Raw genomic sequence first — 19,746 nt, 5'->3', positions numbered from 1 at the left:
TCTCATGCCTCTCTAAAATGTATAAAACAAAGTTTGATGGATTTTGTCCCTGCCCTAGAAATCTGTGGAACTTTGCACTTGAGAGAGATGATTTGAACTAGGAACTTATGTTTAAAAGGGAAACAGAGCATAAAAGTTTGGAAAATTTGCAACCTGGGCATGTGATAGGAAAGAAAAACGCATTTTCTAGGGAGAAATTCAAGTTGGCTGCAAAAATTTGCATAAGTAATGAGGAGATGAATATTAATAACCAAGACAATGGGGAAAATGTTTCCAGGGCATGTCAGAGATCTTTGCAGCAGCCCTTCCAATCACAGGCCTGGAGGCCTATCAGGGAAACATGATTTCACGGGCTGGGTGCAGGGCCCAGCTGCTCTGTGGAGCCTTGGGACTTGGTGCCCTGTGTCCCAGCTGCTCCAGCTCTAGCTGTGGCTAAAAAAGTCCAACGTGCAGCTCAGGCCATTGCTTCAGAGGGTACAAGCCCCAATCCTTGGTGGCTTCCACATGATGTTGGGCTTATGGGTGTGCAGAAGAGAAGAGTTCAGCTTTGTGATCCTCCACCTAGATCTCAGAGGATTTATAGACATGACTGGATGTCCAGCCAGAAGTCTGCTCCAGGAGCAAAGCCCTCATGGAGAGCCTCTGCTAGGGCAGTACAGAAAGGAAATGGGGGGTTGGAGCCCCCACACAGAGTCCCCACCGAGGACAGTGACTAATGGGGCTGTGAGAAGAGGGCCACCATCCTTTAGACCCCAGAATGGTAGATCCATTAACAGCTTGCACTGTGCACCTGGAAAAGCTGCAGGCACTCAATGAGAGTAGCCAGGAGGGCTGAACTCTGCAAAGCCCATGAGAGCAGCCACGGGATCAGAGCTGCAAAGCCTGCAAAGTCACAGGGTGAGGGCTTCCCAAGGTTGTGGGAGCCCCCACTTTGCATTAGCATGCCCTGAATGTGAGAAATGGAGTCAAAGGAGATTATTTGGGAGCTTTAAGATTTAATGACTGCCCCACTGGATTTTTGGGCTTGCATGTGACCTGTAACCCCTTTATTTTGGCCCATTTCTCCCATCTGAAATGGGAACATTTATCTAATGTCTCTACCCCCATTGTTTCTTGGAAATAATTGACTTGTTTTTCATTTTACAGGTTCATAGATGGAAGGGACTTGCCTTGCTCCAATGTGACTTTGGACTTGGACTTTTGAGTTAATGCTGAAATAATTTAAGATGTTGGGGTATTGTTGGGAAGGCATGATTGGTTTTGAAATGCAAAGAGGACATGAGATTTGGGAGGGCCTGGGTGGCATGGTATGGTTTGGCTCTGTGTCTCTACCCAAATGGCACCATTCCTCAGGGTGATCAGCCAGCTACCTGATGGCAGGTTAGATTATATTGGACCTCTTCAATCCTGGAAAGGGCAGAGGTTTGTCCTCACTGAAATACACACTGACTCCAGATATAGGTTTGCCTATCCTGCATGCAATGCTTTTGCCAAGACTACCATCTGTGGACTCATGGAATGCCTTATCCACTGTCACAGTATTCCACATAGCATTGCCTCTGACCAAGGCACTCCCTTGATGGCTAAAGAAGTGTGGCAGTGGGCTCATGCTCATGGGATTCGCTTGTCTTACCATGTTCCCCATCATCCTGAAGCAGCTGGATTGACAGAAAAATGGAATGGCCTTTCGAAGTCACAATTATAATGCCAACTAGGTGACAATACTTTGCAGGGCTGGGGCAAAGTTCTCCAGAAGGCCGTGTATGCTCTGAATCAGCATCCAATATATGCTCCTGCTTCTCCCATAGCCATAACTCGTGGATGCAGGAGTCAAGGGTGGAAGTGGAAGTGGCACCATTCACCATCACCCCCAGTGATCCACTAGCACATTTTTTGCTTCCTGTTCCCATGACATGACATTCTGTTGGCCTAGAGGTCTTAGTTCCAATGGGAATAATGCTGCCATCAGGAGATACAACAATAATTCAATTAAACGGGAAGTTAAGATTGCCACCTGGACACTTTGGCCCCTCCTACCTTTAAGTCCACAGGCTAAGAAGGGAGTTACAGTGTTGGCTGGGTGATTGACCTGGACTATCAAGATGCAATCAGTCTATTACTCCACAATGGAGGTAAGGAAGAGTATGTATGGAATACAGGAGATCCATTAGGGCGTCTCTTAGCATTCCCATGCCCTGTCATTAAGGTCAATAGGAGACTACAACAACCCAATCCAGGCAGGACTATGAATGGCCCAGACCCTTCAGGGATGAAAGGTTGCATCACTCCACTAGGAAAAAAACCACGACCTGCTGCGATGCTTGCTGAAGGCAAAGGGAATACAGAATGGGTAGTAGAAGAAGGTGGTCATCAATACCAGCTACAACCACGTGATCAGTTGCCAAAATGAGGACTGTAATTGTCATCAGTATTTCCTTCTTTTTTTGTTAAAAACATGTTTGTGCATGTATCCACTTGTACTAAGAAGATTCCTTCATTTTGTTTCTTTTTTCCTTTATCATGTGACATAAAATTTATTGACTTCATATAAGCATTTAAGTGTTCTTAACTTTACATAATAGCATTTGGGTTGGGGATTGGTGCATTTCTGGTTGTACAAAAGATAGTTGTATTACATTAGGTGTAATTATGACCTTATTATTATCTTTATTTGAAGATTATTTATGATCTCAGGAGATTTGTATGGGTTCAAGTTGACAAGGGGTGGACTTGTGACGGTTAATACTGAGTGTCAACTTGATTGGACTGAAGCATGCAAAGGATTGATCCTGGGTGTGTCTGTGAGGCTGTTGCCAAAGGAGATTAACATTTGAGCCAGTGGGCTGGGAAAGGCAGACCTACCCTTAATCTAGGTGGGTACCATCTAATCAGCTGCCAGTGTGGCCAGGATATAAAGCAGGCAGAAAAACATGAAAAGACTAGACTGGCTTAGCCTCCCAGCCGACATCTTTCTCCTGTGCTGGATGCTTCCTGCCCTCAAATATCGGACTCCAAGTTCTTCAGGTTTGAGACTCGGACTGGGTTCCTTGCTCCTCAGCTTGCTGGTGGCCTACTGGGGGACCTTGTGATTGTGTGAGTTTAATACTCATTAATAAACTCCTATATATATAATATGATATATAATATAATATATGTATGTATGTACATGTATATAATATGATATATATACACATATTAGGGTTCTCTAGAGGGACAGAACTATATATACACACACACACATATATGTATGACAGAACTATATATATATAGTTTCCATAGTCTGTGGCGTAGACTAGGTGAAATGGACTTTACAACCTCCTGAAGGGTAACACCCAGACTCTCACCTGAACTCCCTGAAATCCTGTGCCCTGGGGATTGGAGAAACCTTCAAACCAAAGCCAGTGTTAAGTTAGCTCAGTCTTTGATTGAGCATGCAATCTTCCTATACTTGGCTTCCAGGGGTGGGTGAGGGAGAATTCCTGCCTGGAACAAAGTCATATTACAAAGAATCTTCACAATGCTCATGACATTTCAGACCTTCCATCAGAAGCGTTCAGGATGGCAGGAGACTGGACATGATGGGCAAACATGGGGATAGGAGGAAGGAAAGAGAGAATAGAAGGAGGTGACAGCTGACAAGGCCTTGTGTTCTCAGATGCTGAGCATGAAATGAAGCATTTATGATTGAAAGAAACAGAACAGATGTATGGTACAATATTAAATATACAAGAGTAAATTACAGCAGGTGGCTTCACAGCAGCTTAGACACAGCAGAAGAGAAGAGGATGGAATTGGAAGCTCAATGCCCAGGACGGATGCAGAGTTGCAGACTCTGGGAGTGGACCCACCCCAGAAGCAGAGGAGGAGGGGGATTGGAGGAAGAAGGAATGTTTGAAAGTACCCCACTGAGAACCAGGACACCCCCTTGGACCAAGCAGCCCATGACCCTTGCAGCCTCAGAGGTCCAGACTCCAGCCTGGCCTCACATGCTGGTTGGTCTTCTCCCTGCCAGGCCAGAACCCTCCTCAGAACCCAGAGCCCCCACGGCTCTCCCTCACCCTATGCCCAGGACGTGTCTCCTGGGCACTCTTCCCTGGCCCACAGGTGGGAGTTTATACCTGCTCGGGCGGCCTCGGCATCCACACCAGCAACCTGGTAGCAATTGCCCTGCTGCCTCCACCTGGCACAGCTCGGATTTCCCACAGTGCAGGCCCCGTGGTCAGGAGTGATTAGAACACACAGGAGGGCAGCTCAAGACAACAGGTGCTGAGGCATGCAGATTTCGAGGATTTAAGTGTTGATGCCCTTGGAAGACCATTTCCATGGGGTTAATCATGGTTTCTCTTGGTGAACTGTTGGCTTGTGTTTTTGATATTGTTGTTGCTCTAAATAGTGTTTACCTGACTTCAACATGAACTTGATTGGTCACGTTCTTTGTTAAAATATGTGTCATTCTAAAAGTTCACACGGCATTAGATTTTTTGCTCCAACTACCTATAATATTTCTTCAACAGAATGCACATTTGCCTTTCTTCCATCCGGGGAAGATGGGTCACGTTGGTACACTGCAGTCTTCCACAAAACTTATCTATTCCTACCCAAGCCTGGTACCTGATAGCATTTTGTTCCTGAGTACAATGTCCAAATCGGTGACTTTCAAGATTGATGTCATAGCAGTCCTCAGGAGCATCCTCAGCACTGACACCAAAGATCGCCTTGCAGAGCACATTGCGGTCAGTGCAGTTCCCATGATAGCAGTAGCCTTCTTCAGTGCACGGGGTTCCATCTTGCAAATAAAAGTCTGGGGGGCATGTCAAGGTGGTCCCATGACAGTACTCTGGAAGGTCACATATATTTTGGATAGGTCTGCAGAGAGTCCCTAGTGGGGAGAAGCTGCAGTTTGTACAGCAGTCTCCTAGATGACAGATGCTCCCCGGTGTGAAGTGACAGTCACTTTGGCAGCAATGACTGGCATAACACTGCTTGAAGGAGCCACAGTCACATTCCTCCTTCCCTTCCACGATGAGGTTTCCACAGAGAACCGTTGTCATGGTTTCGTTATACACTGGAGCGAGTGCTTCGAAAATGCACCGGCCTATACTTACAAAACAATTTTGTATATGTCCATAAGAACAGTTACTGAATGCATCTGTCATCTCAGAATATCGCTGCATAATGCAGGAGGTCCTTCTCTGACATGTGCAGTATTTATAATCATAAGCCACACCCATACTTCTCATCAGTATATGGGTTGTTATGACGGCTACCAATAAATAATGTCTGTCTAGAGTACCAATGTGTATAAGGCCTAAATGTGAACAGAAGCTATATCTTCTTGGTTCATAGTTAGATTCATGTGGCGCGTCTTAATAAGTAGTGTGGATGAATGAACACGAAAAGTATCAAAAAAGGTTCTTCTAAAATAGTTAAGTATTGGACTATGATATCGATAGTCATTCACAGGGGCTGGGTCACGACTATTGTATATGGTCAAAATATAAATATAGTACCGCAGATCAATATTTTGAACAATGCTGTCAATGACACTGAACATCTGGACCACCTCTTTGGAACAAGTTGTAATATTGTCATATATACGATAATATGAATTGGAACATTGAACGTGGCCTTTTATATTGCCTCTATGAGAACTATACAGTGAAGGAGATAACCTGGGATTCATGCTGTCATTTGCTTCAGAGAACAGGGGGTCTGTCTCCTCATTGTCACCATCTCTAAATGTGGGCCCCATTGCGTTGGGCTCGGCCACTATCTGAGAAACAACATGTTCAAACCTGCGGGAATCCTGGAGGGGTTTGATTTCATAGGCAAGGTCGTCCAGCTTCATGATGCCTCTGAGGCCCCCATAGCACGTGTCGACGGTGACCATGGACAGAGGCACCTCCTCCAGGTAGCCGAGATAGTAGCAGTCTGGAGGGATGTAGGGGTCATCCACCTGCAAGGCTCCTTGGTCATCCTGAGTTGTCATCAGCAGATGTCTGGGCCAAAGAAGGTGTTTTCTCTGCATGTGAACGACGTGTCTTTGACCCCCAAAACGCAGGCTGTAGGACAGCCAGCCGGGAAACTGAATGCCTTTGCCATGGTGTGTCTCCTTCCTGGGAATCACCACCTCAGAGGATGCGTAGCCACAAGGGACGGCCTTGAGAACACCAGACTGGAGCTAGGAGTGCCCAGAGCCCCAGAAGCAAGACAGGGGCCCTAAGGGTGACCTGCACCTCTGCTGACCTCATGCCCCAGCCCAGGGATAGTCATCCAAAGAGAATGGGAAAGGAAAGGACTGCCCTCGGGGAAGCCAGGACCCAACCAATTGCTGTGACTGTGTCCCTCCCAGGGAGACCCTGACATAGAACAAAGGACCTCCCCAGCCTCCTGCACCACACCCTGGGGGGCACCTGGACTCCTGGAGGGAATGAGGTAACAGTCCCAGGGCGGGGCAGAGGGTGGGCCTGGACAGGATGGCTGCTGCTGTGCTGCAGGATAAGGCTGAGGGTCCTGGCTGTGAGGGCTTATCTGGAAGGGAAAAGGGAGAGGGAAGCAGGGCTCTGTCTCTTTTACCACCGTCAATCTTTTCTGTTGCTTTCTGAATCTGCAAAATACAATGATGTGTTCAATGCCCTCGCATCAGGCGTGTTATTCTCGGTCGCTCTGTGGGTTAATACTGCTCCTTTCTGTGGGTCACATTGCTTACTCCGTTGCCATGTGGAGGTAGACACTGCCAATACTTTCCTTGCGGATTGAATGTTTTTCTCGTCTTAGTAAGTACCCATGTCTTATTCTTTTTCCTGTTGTTTCATTTTGTTTTGGTTTTGAAGTTTGGTTTGAAGTTACCAGACCATGAAAGGGAAGTATCTTGGGCCCTGTCAAGCTGGGAACCACTCAGGGAAAACCTGCCTTCCAGTCTATTTAAAGCTGTCCCTCTGTTCACAGAAATAGATGCATATTCTGAAGGCCTCCTCTGCAAACACTTATCACAAACTCAAAAGAAAGCAACCATCTGTCTCTCACCTACCTGTGACCTGGAAGCCCTAAGTGGGGAGGACTTGCTTTGAGTTGTCTCAGCCTTTCTGGGTGGAACTAATGTCCTTCTTACTTATATTCACTGGTGTCTCATGTCTCCCTGAAGTGCGTCAATCAAGCTGTGCCCGACCACCCTGGGCACATGTCATCAGGACTTCCTGAGGCCGTGTCACAGGCGTGTCCTCAACCCTGGCAAAGGAAACTTGCTAAATTAACCGAGATCTGTCTTAGAGTTCCTGGGTTCACAAGATCAACAGTTGAAATAGGGTAACTCTTTCTTCTGTGCTGTGTAAAACCCTTGTGAATTATGGTACTTTTTACTTAGTCCATCTACTGGGGGCATGAGAGCCCCAGGTGCTGCCCCTCCGATGCTTCTGTGTGGTTCTCTCCTGGTCTTTGGTCATTTCTTCAGATGCACGAGCCAATCAGTTCTCAGGGAAGGACACAGGGGGCCCTCTGTGGGTGTCTCATGTCTGAGAACAAATATTTTGCATATATCTGTCAATTCTGTCATTGCTTATGAGGGGAGGGAAAATCCAAGGCCAGATCGTTATCAGAAACACAAATTACTCTTTCCTCAAAAGTGTAAATATTTACCTTTCCTGGCAAATGTGGTCACTCTATTTAAACTTAACGTGACCGTGGTGTGTTTCGAAGGCTGTGTTGTGTGGCACTTTGTCTTCCAATGTCCCGTACTCCCATCTTCCATCCCTTTGAATCCCGCCATTTTACCACAGATGTACAATTACGGATGAAGCTGGTTTCCCCTCTACAAGTGTGCAGTTTGGACGCCCTTTCCCTGCCCCTTCAGGGTTTTCACAGGGAGGAGAAGGAGGATATTTGACCTTCCTGAAGGAGGCTGCTATGGGAGACTGTGTCCCTCCTAAATTCATGTGTTGAAGTCCCAACCCTTGGTCGTTCAGAATGAAATCATACCTGGATGAGTGTCTTTTAAAGAAATGAATAAGTTAAAGTGATATTTCTGGAGTGGGGCCCTAATGCAATCTGACTGTTGTTATAAGAAGGGGAAGCAGGAGGGAGGGTGCACACGCCCCGACGGTTGGTCATGTTACCACAAAACAGCAGGAAGGCACCGTCTGCACACCAGGGAGCGAGACCTTAGAGGAAACCCACCAGCTGGCAGCTTGATCTTAGGCTTTCATCCTCCACAACTGTGAGGAAATCGGTTTTGTATTGTAAGCCATTCAATATGTGGTATTTTGTTATAAAAAGCCCTATAAAATGAATACAGTAGGTAATAAGAGAGCGTCTATAAATTGAAAAAGTCAGATGGCCAGAGAAACCTGGACCCTCCTTTTCAGACCTGAGCAGGGTGATGGACCTGCTTTGGGACAGGAGAGGGGAAGAGATGAACCCAGCACCCAGATCCAGGTGAGCCATTCCTCAGCAGGCCGTCGCTGGACCGGCCGTTGCTGGGCCGGAGCTTGCACAGGTGTGAAAGAGCGTGTCTTGGTCTTCAGGGGCCCGTTGGAGTTGGAGGGAGGATGCTGTAAACTCTCGCTCACAGAAGAACCCGTCATTGCTGTGCCCGTGTTTATGTGAATGGGGATGTGTTTCCTGGGTGTGCTCATCCCCAAAGAAGAATTAATCAGGTCTCTAGGAGTAGAAGGAGGTTGTGGCATTTGTGTGTATTAAAATCTGTGGCTGGACCATAAATTACATTAAAATGCTCATGGGAAGGCACAATGGAAAGAAACACTTTGTTACAGAAGGGAAAAAATGGTAATTATTTAAATGAGATGCCTTTGGAGTCACCGCACCGAGAGGAGCCGATCACATGAGAGTGCTGGGTTTCATGTTCAGGAGATCAGGAGTGTCCGTCTGCTGGCTTTTACGATACTCAGAGCTGAGAGTATAATCTATGAATGGAGGGCACGTAGAGAAAGGGGAGGCCAAATGTTTGATGGGAATGGAGGGTCACTATTGGAGCCATTAGGAAATATAGAAGCTGAATTATGCTGAAGCACAGAACAGTGTTCCTGGGTAATTCTGTGTTGCTTTGGGAGCTGCTGAACATACAGAAGTTTCACTGTTCTTAGTCCTCGAATTCTCTAGAATCTCTTGAAAGCCCAGTTTTAAATATTGGGAATGTAGGTAAGACACATTCACGGTTAAAAATTCTTAAGAGAGGATGTAGGAAGAAATGTAAAGTAATCAATTTAGGTTATGAAAATTTAGTTATGGCGAACTGTGATGTCCGTTTCTCACTTGGAATAATGGAATGTGAGTCATTAATCATCCCAATGGCTCATTTTTCCATAGCCATCGATTACAAAACTGCTGGATAATTTCCTGAATTGCCCACCCTAGAAGCTGACCTCACATTTCCTCAGTGAGAAACCGCCAGTCCCGTTGATCCAGACTCGTTTTTCCCATCAGGGATTTTGTATTTCTGTGGACCCATGGTACAGTGCTGGTGAGGGCGGCAGAGGGGAGGATCTGAAGAGGGCATTCTTGAGCCATTCTTCAGAGGAGGAGAGAAGAAGAATTGCAGTCTTCCCATTTACCTATTGGCCTTGCATCTGCATATGGCCTCGGGAATGCTGCCAGCCTATCCACGCATGATGAAGCTTATTTAGGGGATGAAGGTGGCATGCTGGGTGTGCCAGTGCCGACAGCCAAGAGAATCAACTGCCTGGTGCATGCTGCTTTTATGAAAGCAAGCCCAGGGTCACTTGCTTTCTTTTGTATTAGATTCTCTGATGAAGCTGTTTCTTCATTTTTGTTAAAATTGCCACACATAGTTACCTAGAGGCATTACAATAAACTGATCTGAGACTTCACTGACTTCCTGATGAGGTTAAAATGAGTTTCAGGTGCACAGCGAGACAGACAGGAGACATGGGTGCATAGCAAGCTTGTGTTCACCATGGTTTGTATCTTAATTAGGGAAACTTCTGTACCTTTCTTAGATGTTCGGATACTCCATTAAGGACCCTGACATAACATGATTTATTGACAGACCATAGCTGAAAATATAGAACTGGATATAACAAGGAGAATGTACTATTACTATTTTATCTTTGTCTTAAAATACACTCTTCCATTGAGGTGAAAATTAATCCAGACGGTAGAACTTATTGCAGTTATCACAGCATTTTCCAAATCAAAAGCCACAGAACAAACATATGGACTGATAGCAGGTATGTTTTTGGAATCATAAACAACTTTGTGATGATTGTAAAACCAAGGGGTGTCTCACGACGGCTGGAAACCTCTCAAAATGAAACAACACACTGAGGATCTTTGAGAAGTACTCTGACCTCCTAGCGAACTGACTGATACAGAGGCTGAGCTCCATGTAGAAAGCCAAAGGAATTTCTGCAGGACGCCGTCATGCCAAGCACAGCCATAACCTGGGTCCCAGCCCTTTTCACACATTCAAGGGTTAGATCTTGGGAGGGAATCAAAGAAACCATTGTAAAATATCAAAATTTAAATTCTGATTTTGAATTTAAAAAGTGTTAAAATATGCTTGTGGCCTACACTCAGAAAATCTGTGTCCTTCAGATGGTTTCTCGGTGGCACCAGATGGTTTCAAGTGGCTGTTTGTTAAGTTCCTCAGTGAAACTACCAGATATAGAATAGATAAACTGTCGCTATCTTAAATCAACCCTTGAGAAAGGAAAACTGTATAAAGACAGCAGAGAGGAACCATTGCTTGAGGGAAAAACAATTTCCAGAAACTGTTGTTAAAGAATCAGAGGCCTCACACTTACTAGAAAAACATATTCTATTTCATATATTATGGGGTACAACGTGATGTTTTGATATATGCGTGCATTGTGAAATTATTAAATCAAGTAAATAAACATGTCCATCACCTCACATACTTATTTTTTATGGTGTAAATGTGTAAAAGCTACTCTCTTCTCAGTTTTCAAGTGTATAGTACGTTAGTATCACTGAAGCCACTATGCTGTGCAGCAGATCTTCAAATGAATTCCTTCTAACTCTGTACCCTTTCACCAACGTCTCAGATTTCTCATCCTCCTGATGCCAGTCCCTGGTAGGCAACATTCTACTCTCTACTTCTCTGAGTTCAACAGTTTTAGATTACATGTATAAGTGAGATGGAGTAATTTTGTATACCAGGCTTATTTTACTCAACATAAAGACATTCAAACCTTCAACATCACTAATCATCAGGGAAATGCAAATTAAAACCACGATGAGATATCACCTCACACATGTTACAATGCCTTAGTCTCAGTCTGTCTTTGTGTTGCTATAACAGAATACCAGAGACTAGGCAATTTCTAAAGAAAAAGAATTGCTACTTTATGGTGCTTGAGTCAGAGAAGTCTAATATCAAGGCGCTGGCATCTGACAAGGGCCCACTCGCTGTATCATCTCACAGCAAAGTGGATGAGCAAGAAACCATTTGTCCGTGAGAGAAAGGAGGCCAATTTTTATTAGAAACTCAATCCTGTAATAACTAACCCACTCCAATGATAGTGACATTAATCCATTCATGAGGACAGAGACTTCATGACCTGATCACATAATAAAGATCCCACCTCTCAACACTGTTGCATTAAAGATTTTTTCCAAATCCTAACTTTTGGGCAACACATTTAAACCATAGCATTTCATTCCTAATACCAAAATTTACGACCTTATCACAATGCAAACTATATTCATTCCATCCCAAGTGTCTCCAAAGAGTCTTATCCAGCATCAGTGCAAAAGTCTGAAGTCCAAAGTCTCATCTAAATCAGATATGAGTGTGACTCAAGGCACAATTTAGCCTGATACATATTGTTTCCATCTGTGAGCCTATAAAGTCAAAACGAGTTATCTACTTTCAAATACAGTGAACGATGGGGCAGGTATGGGATAGAAATTCCCATTTCAAAGGGGAGAGATAGGCAAGGAGAAAGGGGTGCCTAGTGCAAAACCCAACAGGGAAAACAACATTAAGCCTTAAAGCTGGAAAATCATCCTCCTTGACTGCATCTTGTGCACACTTGGGTCGGGGATGGTCACCCAAGGCCTCCGGCAGTCTTGTCTCTATGGATTTTCTGGGTTCAGTCCACTCAGCCGCTCTCACAGGTGGGACTCTCATGCCTCTAGCTCTCCTAGGCTGACTGGAAACTCTTTGTGGTGCCTCCAAACCCACATTTCAGCTTGGCATGGTGCTAAGGGCCCAGTGTGGTGACTCTGTCTCTGCAACAACTCACTGACCGAGACCTTAGGCTGTCCCTGTCCACAGCATTCTTTGAAATCTAGGTGGAGAAAGCCGTGCCCTCACGGTTCTTGTATTCTGCACACCTGCAAAATTAACAACACATGGATGCCATGGAAGTTGATGACTTGTACCATTAAAGTGATGGCTTGAGCCACTCCTAGATCCTCCTGAGCCACAGCATGGGCAGTCAAGGAGTGCTGTGCCTGGACACAGGGAACAGAGTCCTAAAGTGCACGCTAGAAGTGAGGCCATAGATTTACTTCAAATTTCTTCTTCCACCATATATCCTCGTTCATGGCTCTGAACTTCCACCTTACAGAAAGACCTAGGGATGAGAACAATTCAGCCATGTTCTTTGCCACTTTATAGCAAAGATGGCCTTTGCTCCATTTTCCGATGAGCTCTTCTTCCTTTTCTCCTGAGACCTCATCAAAACGGCCTTTATTGTCCACAGTTCTACCAACATTCTAATGGTCACCACTTAAATAATCTCTAAGAAGTTTCAAATTTCCTCACAGCTCTCTTCTTCTGAGTCCTCAAAAGAATCACCCTCCTGTTCTATTCAGGGCAATCTAGACTTTTTATAGCTTGATCCTCCAAATTATTCCAGTCTCTATGCATTACTACTTCCATTTCTACATTTTGGGGTATTTGTTACAGCAACACTCCTACCTCTTGATAATGTTTTTTTGTCTTAGTCCACTTTGTGGTGCAATGAGAGAATACCACAGTCTGGCTAATGTATAAGTAAAATAAATTTATTTTCTCACAGTTCTAGAGGCTGGGAAGTCCAATATCAAGGTGTTAACATCTGGCAAGAGCCTTCTTACTGTGATGCCCAAGTGGAAGGCAGGAGAGCATGTGCAAAGGCTGGAAAGGGGGCTAAACTCATTTTTTAATGAGGAACCCAGGCCTACAGTAACTAATCCACTCCCGCAATAAGTAACCTACTCTGATGGTAATGGCATTAATTGCTCCATGAGGGCAGACCCCTCATGACCGAATCATTTCTTAACATTCCCACTTCTGGACACTATGGAATTTGGGATTAAGTTTCCAATACACATCCTTTCTAAATAGTGGGGGCTTTTTAATAGGTTTACCACCCAAGGCTGCAGAAGGCTCTGAAGCAGTGGCCTGAGGGTGACTGTACTTTGCAAGAATGGAGAAAAGTGAACTGACTTATGGAGGCACAAGTAGATGAAGTAAAGGGACTCATCGCTTCATTACATGGATAGTGAGGGCGATTGAAGGCATTAATGGGTTAATGATGGTGGCAAAACCGTCTGAGGTGGAGACTACGGGGAGACCTTCAGAAATGGAGGACACATCCCAATAAATGATGCTTCATCTCCTTGCAAAGCAGAAGAAAGGAAAGAACAAAACACAACGCCATAGTGTATACTGAGCAGTGGATTGAGGGAAGAGTTTCCTAAGGCGTAACTGACAAAGTTGAGAAGACACACGAATCTTTGCCAGGTGCTAAGATTTGGACTGTGGCTTCATAATTTGTGCCTCCACCGCCCTCTGGTGGTGTCTCAGCCCCTCTGATGGTGCCTGAGACCCCCTGGTGTCTAAGCCCCGCTGGTGGTTTCTGAGCCCCACCTTGTGTCTGATCCTCCCTGGTGGTGTCTGAGCACCTCTGCTAGTGTCTGAGGCCCCCTGGTGGTGTCTGAGCACAGGTGAAGGAAGAGTCCACATGGGGATGGGTGTGCTTGTCTCAAGGAAGGTTCCACATGGAGACAAGTGTGCTTGTCTCAGGGAAGGGTCTACGTGGGGACAGGTGAGCTCCTCTGAGAGAAGGGTCTATGTGCGGATAGGAGTGCTTGTCTCAAGGAAGGGTCCTCATGGGGACAGGTGGGCTTGTCTGAGATAAGTGTCCACCTGGGGACAGGTGAGCATGTCTCAGGGAAGGGTCCATGTGGGGACAGAGGTGCTCGTCTAAGGCAAGAATCTACGTAGGGACAGGTGAGCTTGTCTCAGGGAAGGGTCCAGGTGGGGACAGGTGTGCTCGTCTGAGAGAAGAGTCCACGTAGGGACAGATGTGCTAGTCTCAGGGAAGGGTCCATGCGGGGACAGGTGAGCTTGTCTAAAGGAAGGGTCCACGTGGGGACAGAGGTGTTCATCTAAGGCAAAAATCCACGTAGGGACAGGTGAGCTCGTCTCAGGGAAGGGACCACATGGGGATAGGTGAGCTCATCTGAGAGAAGGGTTCACATGGGGACAGGTGTGCTTCTCTCGGGGAAGGGTCCACATGGGGACAGGTGTGCTCATCTGAGAGAAGGGTGCACGTGGGGACAGGTGTGCTAGTCTTAAGAAAGGGTCCACGTAGGGACAGGTGTGCTTGTCCCAGGGAAGGGTGCATGTGGGGACACGTGCGCTCATCTGAGAGAAGGGTGCACTTGGGGACAGGTGTGCTCACCTCAGGGAAGAGTCCACCTTCTCAGGGAAGAGCTGTGCTCCTCTGAGGGAAGGGTCCAAGTGAGGACAGGTGTACTTGTCTCAGGGAAGGGTCCATTTGGTAGCAGATGAGCTCGTCTGAGGGAAGGGTCCACATGGGGCAGGTGTGCTTGTCTCAGGGAAGAGTCCTCCTGGGGACAGGTGAGCTCATCTGAGGGAAGGGTCCACCTGGGGACACGTGTGCTTATCTGAGAGAAGGGACCACATGGGGACAGGTGGGCTCATCTCATGGAAAGGTCAACGTGGGGACAGAGGTGGGAGAGGGTGTGCCTGGTCTGAACTGGAGTTTGAGGGAAGAACTTCTCCAGCAAGTGTTTGAGAATCCTGAACAATACTTGTTTTTCAGGAAGGAAAGAAGACCACATGGGAGCAGATGAAGGAAAAGGCAGACCACGTGGGAGCCGGATGAAGGGAAGGTTTCTATGAAATTGAAACAGCCTATCTGCCAGTGGAGAAAGTTATTTCATCTTTTTTTGCCTGCAGTGAGAATGGGGGAAATCAGAGCCATGGAGAAGAGAATGAAATGTCCCTGAGGACATCTGAGAATTAGCAGAGGAAAGAAAGCCTCAGACTCTAAAGAGAAGTCCTCACCGCTTCCCATCTGAGCGTACTCTTCAGTGGACCCAAGTGTCCAGTGCGTCCTGCACATCTCAGGTCCCCAGGAGGGAGGGTCCTGTCTGGGCTCCCACCGCATCCCCTCACTGTGTCTCCCACAGGAATACCTGGCTGTCTTGTGCGGTCCTGGACCTCGGCCTCAGGGAGCGCTGCTTGTTGGATGAGTCTCTGGATGGAGATGAGGCTCTTGAGAGGCGGCAGTGGTTTGTGCTTCCCTTACAATCGATGCTCCTCGGCCAGTGTAGCCCCTCATCTAGGGGCCGGTGGACCTGGCCTCCTCAGTAACCACTGGCTGTGATGGAGAATCCGGAGTCGTTCCAGGTGAGGGAGGGGGCGGCCAGGCCTTCTTCAGTCTTGGGCCTCACTCCTGCTGCTGCACCTGGGACAGGACAGCTGGAAACAAGAACAATCGGTCCCTGTCAGTCATGGGACATCACAGTTATCGCCACAGCCCATGTCTGGCATCTGAGATGCTTACCTTCGGGAGCTGTCTCCAGGCACAGGAAAAGGCCCAGCAATCTCATCTTCTTCTGAACCCACCTCTGTCTTCCCCAGAGACACCATCCCAGTCTGAGGAGTGACTGGACGCTTCCACAGCCCAGGGGTGAATTTTACCCCAGAGCTGAAAGAAAAAATTACACAGGGGGGATGACTCTTTATTTATTTATTTATTTTGAGGCGGAGTCTCGCTCTGTCACTCAGGCTGGAGTGCAGTGGTGCAATCTCGGCTCACTGCAACCTCCTTCTACTGGGTTGAAGTGATTCTCCTGCCTCAGCCTCCTGAGTAGCTGGGATTACAGGTGCCCAGCAGCATGCATGACTAATTTTTGTAATTTTAGTAGAGACAGGATTTTGCCATGTGGCCAGGCTGGTCTTGAACTCCTGACCTCAAGTGATCTGCCTGCCTCGGCCTCCCAAAGTGCTGGGATTATAGGCATGAGCCACCGCGCCCAGCCTAGGTGACTCTTTTTATAAGTAGAAAAGAGTTGAGATACGGCCCCACATCCTGGTAGTTGAGGGTTGTGCAGGTGTCTTTCCTCCTACACTCATGTGGCACGCATGTCTGTGTTTGGAGGACACCTTGTCTGCGAGGCCGATGGGAATGGGTAAAGGATGGCCCCGCCATTCTGATCCCAGGGCTACTTTCCTTCCAACCCCTCCTCCCTCCTGTCCTTCCTTGTTTCTAGCGCAGCTCTCCCCATCCACAGGCCCAGGTCTTGCTTCATCAGTGCTGAGCCCAGCACAGCTTCTGTGCTCTTTCCTTGGGCCCCGCCTGTGGCGTGGCTCTCCTCACCTGTGGAGCTTCAGACATCATCACATTATTGTCTCAGGAGCTCTAGGCGAGCCCTGCACACTAACCCATTCTGTGATGCCAGAGACAAGGACCTCAGGACCTACCGGGACTGGCTAAAACGATGTTCTGTGATTTACTCTGGAACTAATTCTCAATAGTTGAGGGAAGAGACAGACACACCCCTTTTTAAGTATCCCATTATCTAGGCATTTAAAACGCATCTAAAATGTGAGGATTTCTAACCTAAATGCATCTCCTCCTCTTGTTCTCTTGAGGCTATTCCTGCATATGAATTCCTCAACTCATTGCCACTTCTTTTTGAAACTCATTCAAAATAAATAACAAGAAAGCGGTAACAAGGTCCTAATATACAACTTCTAAAGTTTGCAGTGTGATAAGAATACCTACCATGAGATTTACTCTCTTAACAAATTTTTGAAGTGTACTGTGCAGTCAAGTTATCTAGAGTCGGGATTCTGTGCATCCAATCTCCAGAACTTATTCATCTTGCATAACACCAATTTTATACACACAAATTAGCAACTTAGAGCTGTTTTGTTTTGGTTTTGCTTTGATGTTGGGGGGCAGTTTTTAGGATTTTCTGTATACAAGACATGTCATCTGTAACCAGTGACACTTTTACTCCTCTCTTTCTAATTTAGACAACTTTTTTTTCTTGCCTAATTTGTCTGGCTAGGACTTAGAATACTATGTAGAATAGAATTGGCGAGATAGGGCATCCTTGTCTTCTTCATCATTTGAGTGGAAGCATGTTCAGTTTTTCACCATTGGGTATGATGCTAACTGTGGGTTTTTAAATAGGGCCTTCAATATATCCAGATAATTTCCCTTTAATTGTAGTTTGTTAAGAGGTTTTATCATGGAAAGATGTTGAAATTTGTCAAATGATTTTTATGCATCTGATGATGCATCTGATGAGATAATATTTTAGTCCTTCGTTATGTTAATGTGATCCATCAGATTTAGGGATGTTTAGATGTTGTACCGTCCTAATATTCCAGACAGACATTCCACTGGATCATGGCAAATGATCCTTGCAATGTGCTGTTCAGTTTGGTTTACCAGTATTTTGTTGAGCACTTTTGCATCTTTGTGTTTCAGGAAGAGTGGTCTGTGATTTATGTTCTTTTGGTGTTTGCCTGGTTTTGATTTCAGGGCAATGTTGGCTTTATAAAATACATTTAGAAGTATTTCCTCATCTTAAAACTTTTGGGAGGCCAGGCAGATCACGAGGTCAGAAGATCGAGACCATCCTGGCTAACACAGTGAAATCCTGTCTCTACTAGAAATACAAAAAAAAATAGCTGGATGTGGTGGTGGGTGCCTGTAGTCCCAGCTACTCAGGAGGCTGAGGCAGGAGAATGGCGTGAACCCGGGAGGCAGAGCTTGCAGTGAGCCAAGATCGCGCCACTGCACTCCAGCCTGGGCGACAGAGCGAGACTCCTCTCAAAATAAAAACAACAACAACAAACTTTTGGAAGTGGTTCCAAGCTCGTTTTTGATTACCGATTCAGTCTTTTACTAGTAATAGTTCTGTTTCTACTATTTCATGATTCAATCTTGGCAGATCCATGTGAGTTCAAAATTAGTGTGTAGTGAGTAGTGAGACAGGCAGGGGGCGTGGCTGAGTATCAAGCTGTGCTCACCACTGTCTCATCTTAGTGGGGAAACTGCCTGCATATTGCTTAGATGTATTACAGACTCCCATTGGTAGTGTGAGCCTCACAATATGTGCTGATAGATCCCAGCTCAAAACTGAAACTGTGTATTATGGAGAAGGAGGTACCATCACCATCAGCTGAAGTAAACCCACCCTTAATAGCAAAATTTAAGGCACTGACTAGAACACGTAAGCTAGCCAAATCTCAAGAATAGACAGACAGACGGATATCTAGAAGGTAAGTGTTGAAATAGTGCATGATTTGGGGAGGTTTTCAGGGAAAAAAGAAGATTTGATGAAATATACACCAATACCAGACAAGAAGGAAGGAGATCGACTGTCATTTACAACAACATGGATAGATCCAAAGGACATAGTGCTAAGTGAAATAAGCCAGACACAAGATAAAAACACAGCAAGTTCTCATTTACATGCAAAATCTTTAAAAATATGAAATCCATAGAAACAGAGTGAAATGATGGCTACCAGGGGTGTGGAGAGGTAGGAAATGGGGAGAAAGAGGTCAAAGTGAACAAATTTGCGGTCACACAGAATCTACACAAGTTAGAGTTTGCAGGTATGCAGAAGCTACACAAGAAAGAGTTTGCAGTTATAAAATCAAGAGCTCTTGCGCTCAGCAGGTGGGCTGTAGTTACATTTTATTGTACACTGAACATTTGCTAAAAGAGTAGAATTTAGTTTCTTCTACTACAAAACAGTAACCATGAAAGGTAATTGATTGGTTAATTTGCTGCTAGGCTTGGTAACCTTTTTACTATGCATGTGTATATTTAAATATCAGGTGGTACGCTCTTAATGTACACAGCAGAAAACACTGAAAACAAGTAGAATATAATCATCACCAAAAAAGATGGACAACGTTAAGGAACCTTTAAACCCACACCTCCTTTCTCTGTGCTGGCTGATATGAAGATTGACATCCACACAAATTAGGTAACAAGGAAGCAAAAGAGCACACTCTAGCAGATTATCATTCAAAACTAGTCCCCACAACCCAGGTTATAATCCTGTTTAAACATTCAAGTGATCAAGCTCTGGAGGCATTCAGAAAGCCATTATAAAATATGAATGTTCAACTCCTGATTTTAAATTTAAAATAATAGAAAAATCTGGTTGTGCAACTAACTCCGATGTTTTCTGAAGCTCTCAAGATACATGCTTGGTGGCACCAGATGAGCTCAAGTGGATGTTAGCTCGATTTCTCCACGAAACTATGATTTCTCCGTGAATCTTGCTGTATGGTAATTGATTATTCTCTCCAATCAACATCTGATGGTAAAATTTGAAGTCACAGCTGTGGTTGTTGTTGGATAATTTGTCACCAGTCAACAACATCATGCTGGTGAAAGAGTGATGGGAACCCTGGGAAGAAACCAAAACTCAAAAATATTTTGAACACAGTTAAAACGATTTAACCCAAGAATG

The 19,746-nt window shown here is 45.6% G+C and overlaps 1 protein-coding gene across 1 annotated transcript; it reads right to left on the bottom strand.

Moving 5' to 3' along the window:
• Positions 1-4,417: 4,417 nt before the first annotated feature.
• LOC105489902 (disintegrin and metalloproteinase domain-containing protein 20-like) lies at positions 4,418-6,665 on the bottom strand. Its single transcript, XM_024795413.2, is given in 3 exon segments — positions 4,418-5,365; positions 5,368-6,146; positions 6,148-6,665. Coding segments are annotated over 3 exon segments (1,758 nt in total). The 5' UTR covers positions 6,252-6,665; the 3' UTR covers positions 4,418-4,490.
• Between the last annotated feature and the right edge of the window lie 13,081 nt (positions 6,666-19,746).

Source organism: Macaca nemestrina, chromosome 7, assembly GCF_043159975.1.
Source record: "Macaca nemestrina isolate mMacNem1 chromosome 7, mMacNem.hap1, whole genome shotgun sequence".
In the NCBI taxonomy this organism is placed as follows: Eukaryota; Metazoa; Chordata; class Mammalia; order Primates; family Cercopithecidae; genus Macaca; species Macaca nemestrina.
This window is presented reverse-complemented; position numbering and strand designations above follow the sequence as displayed.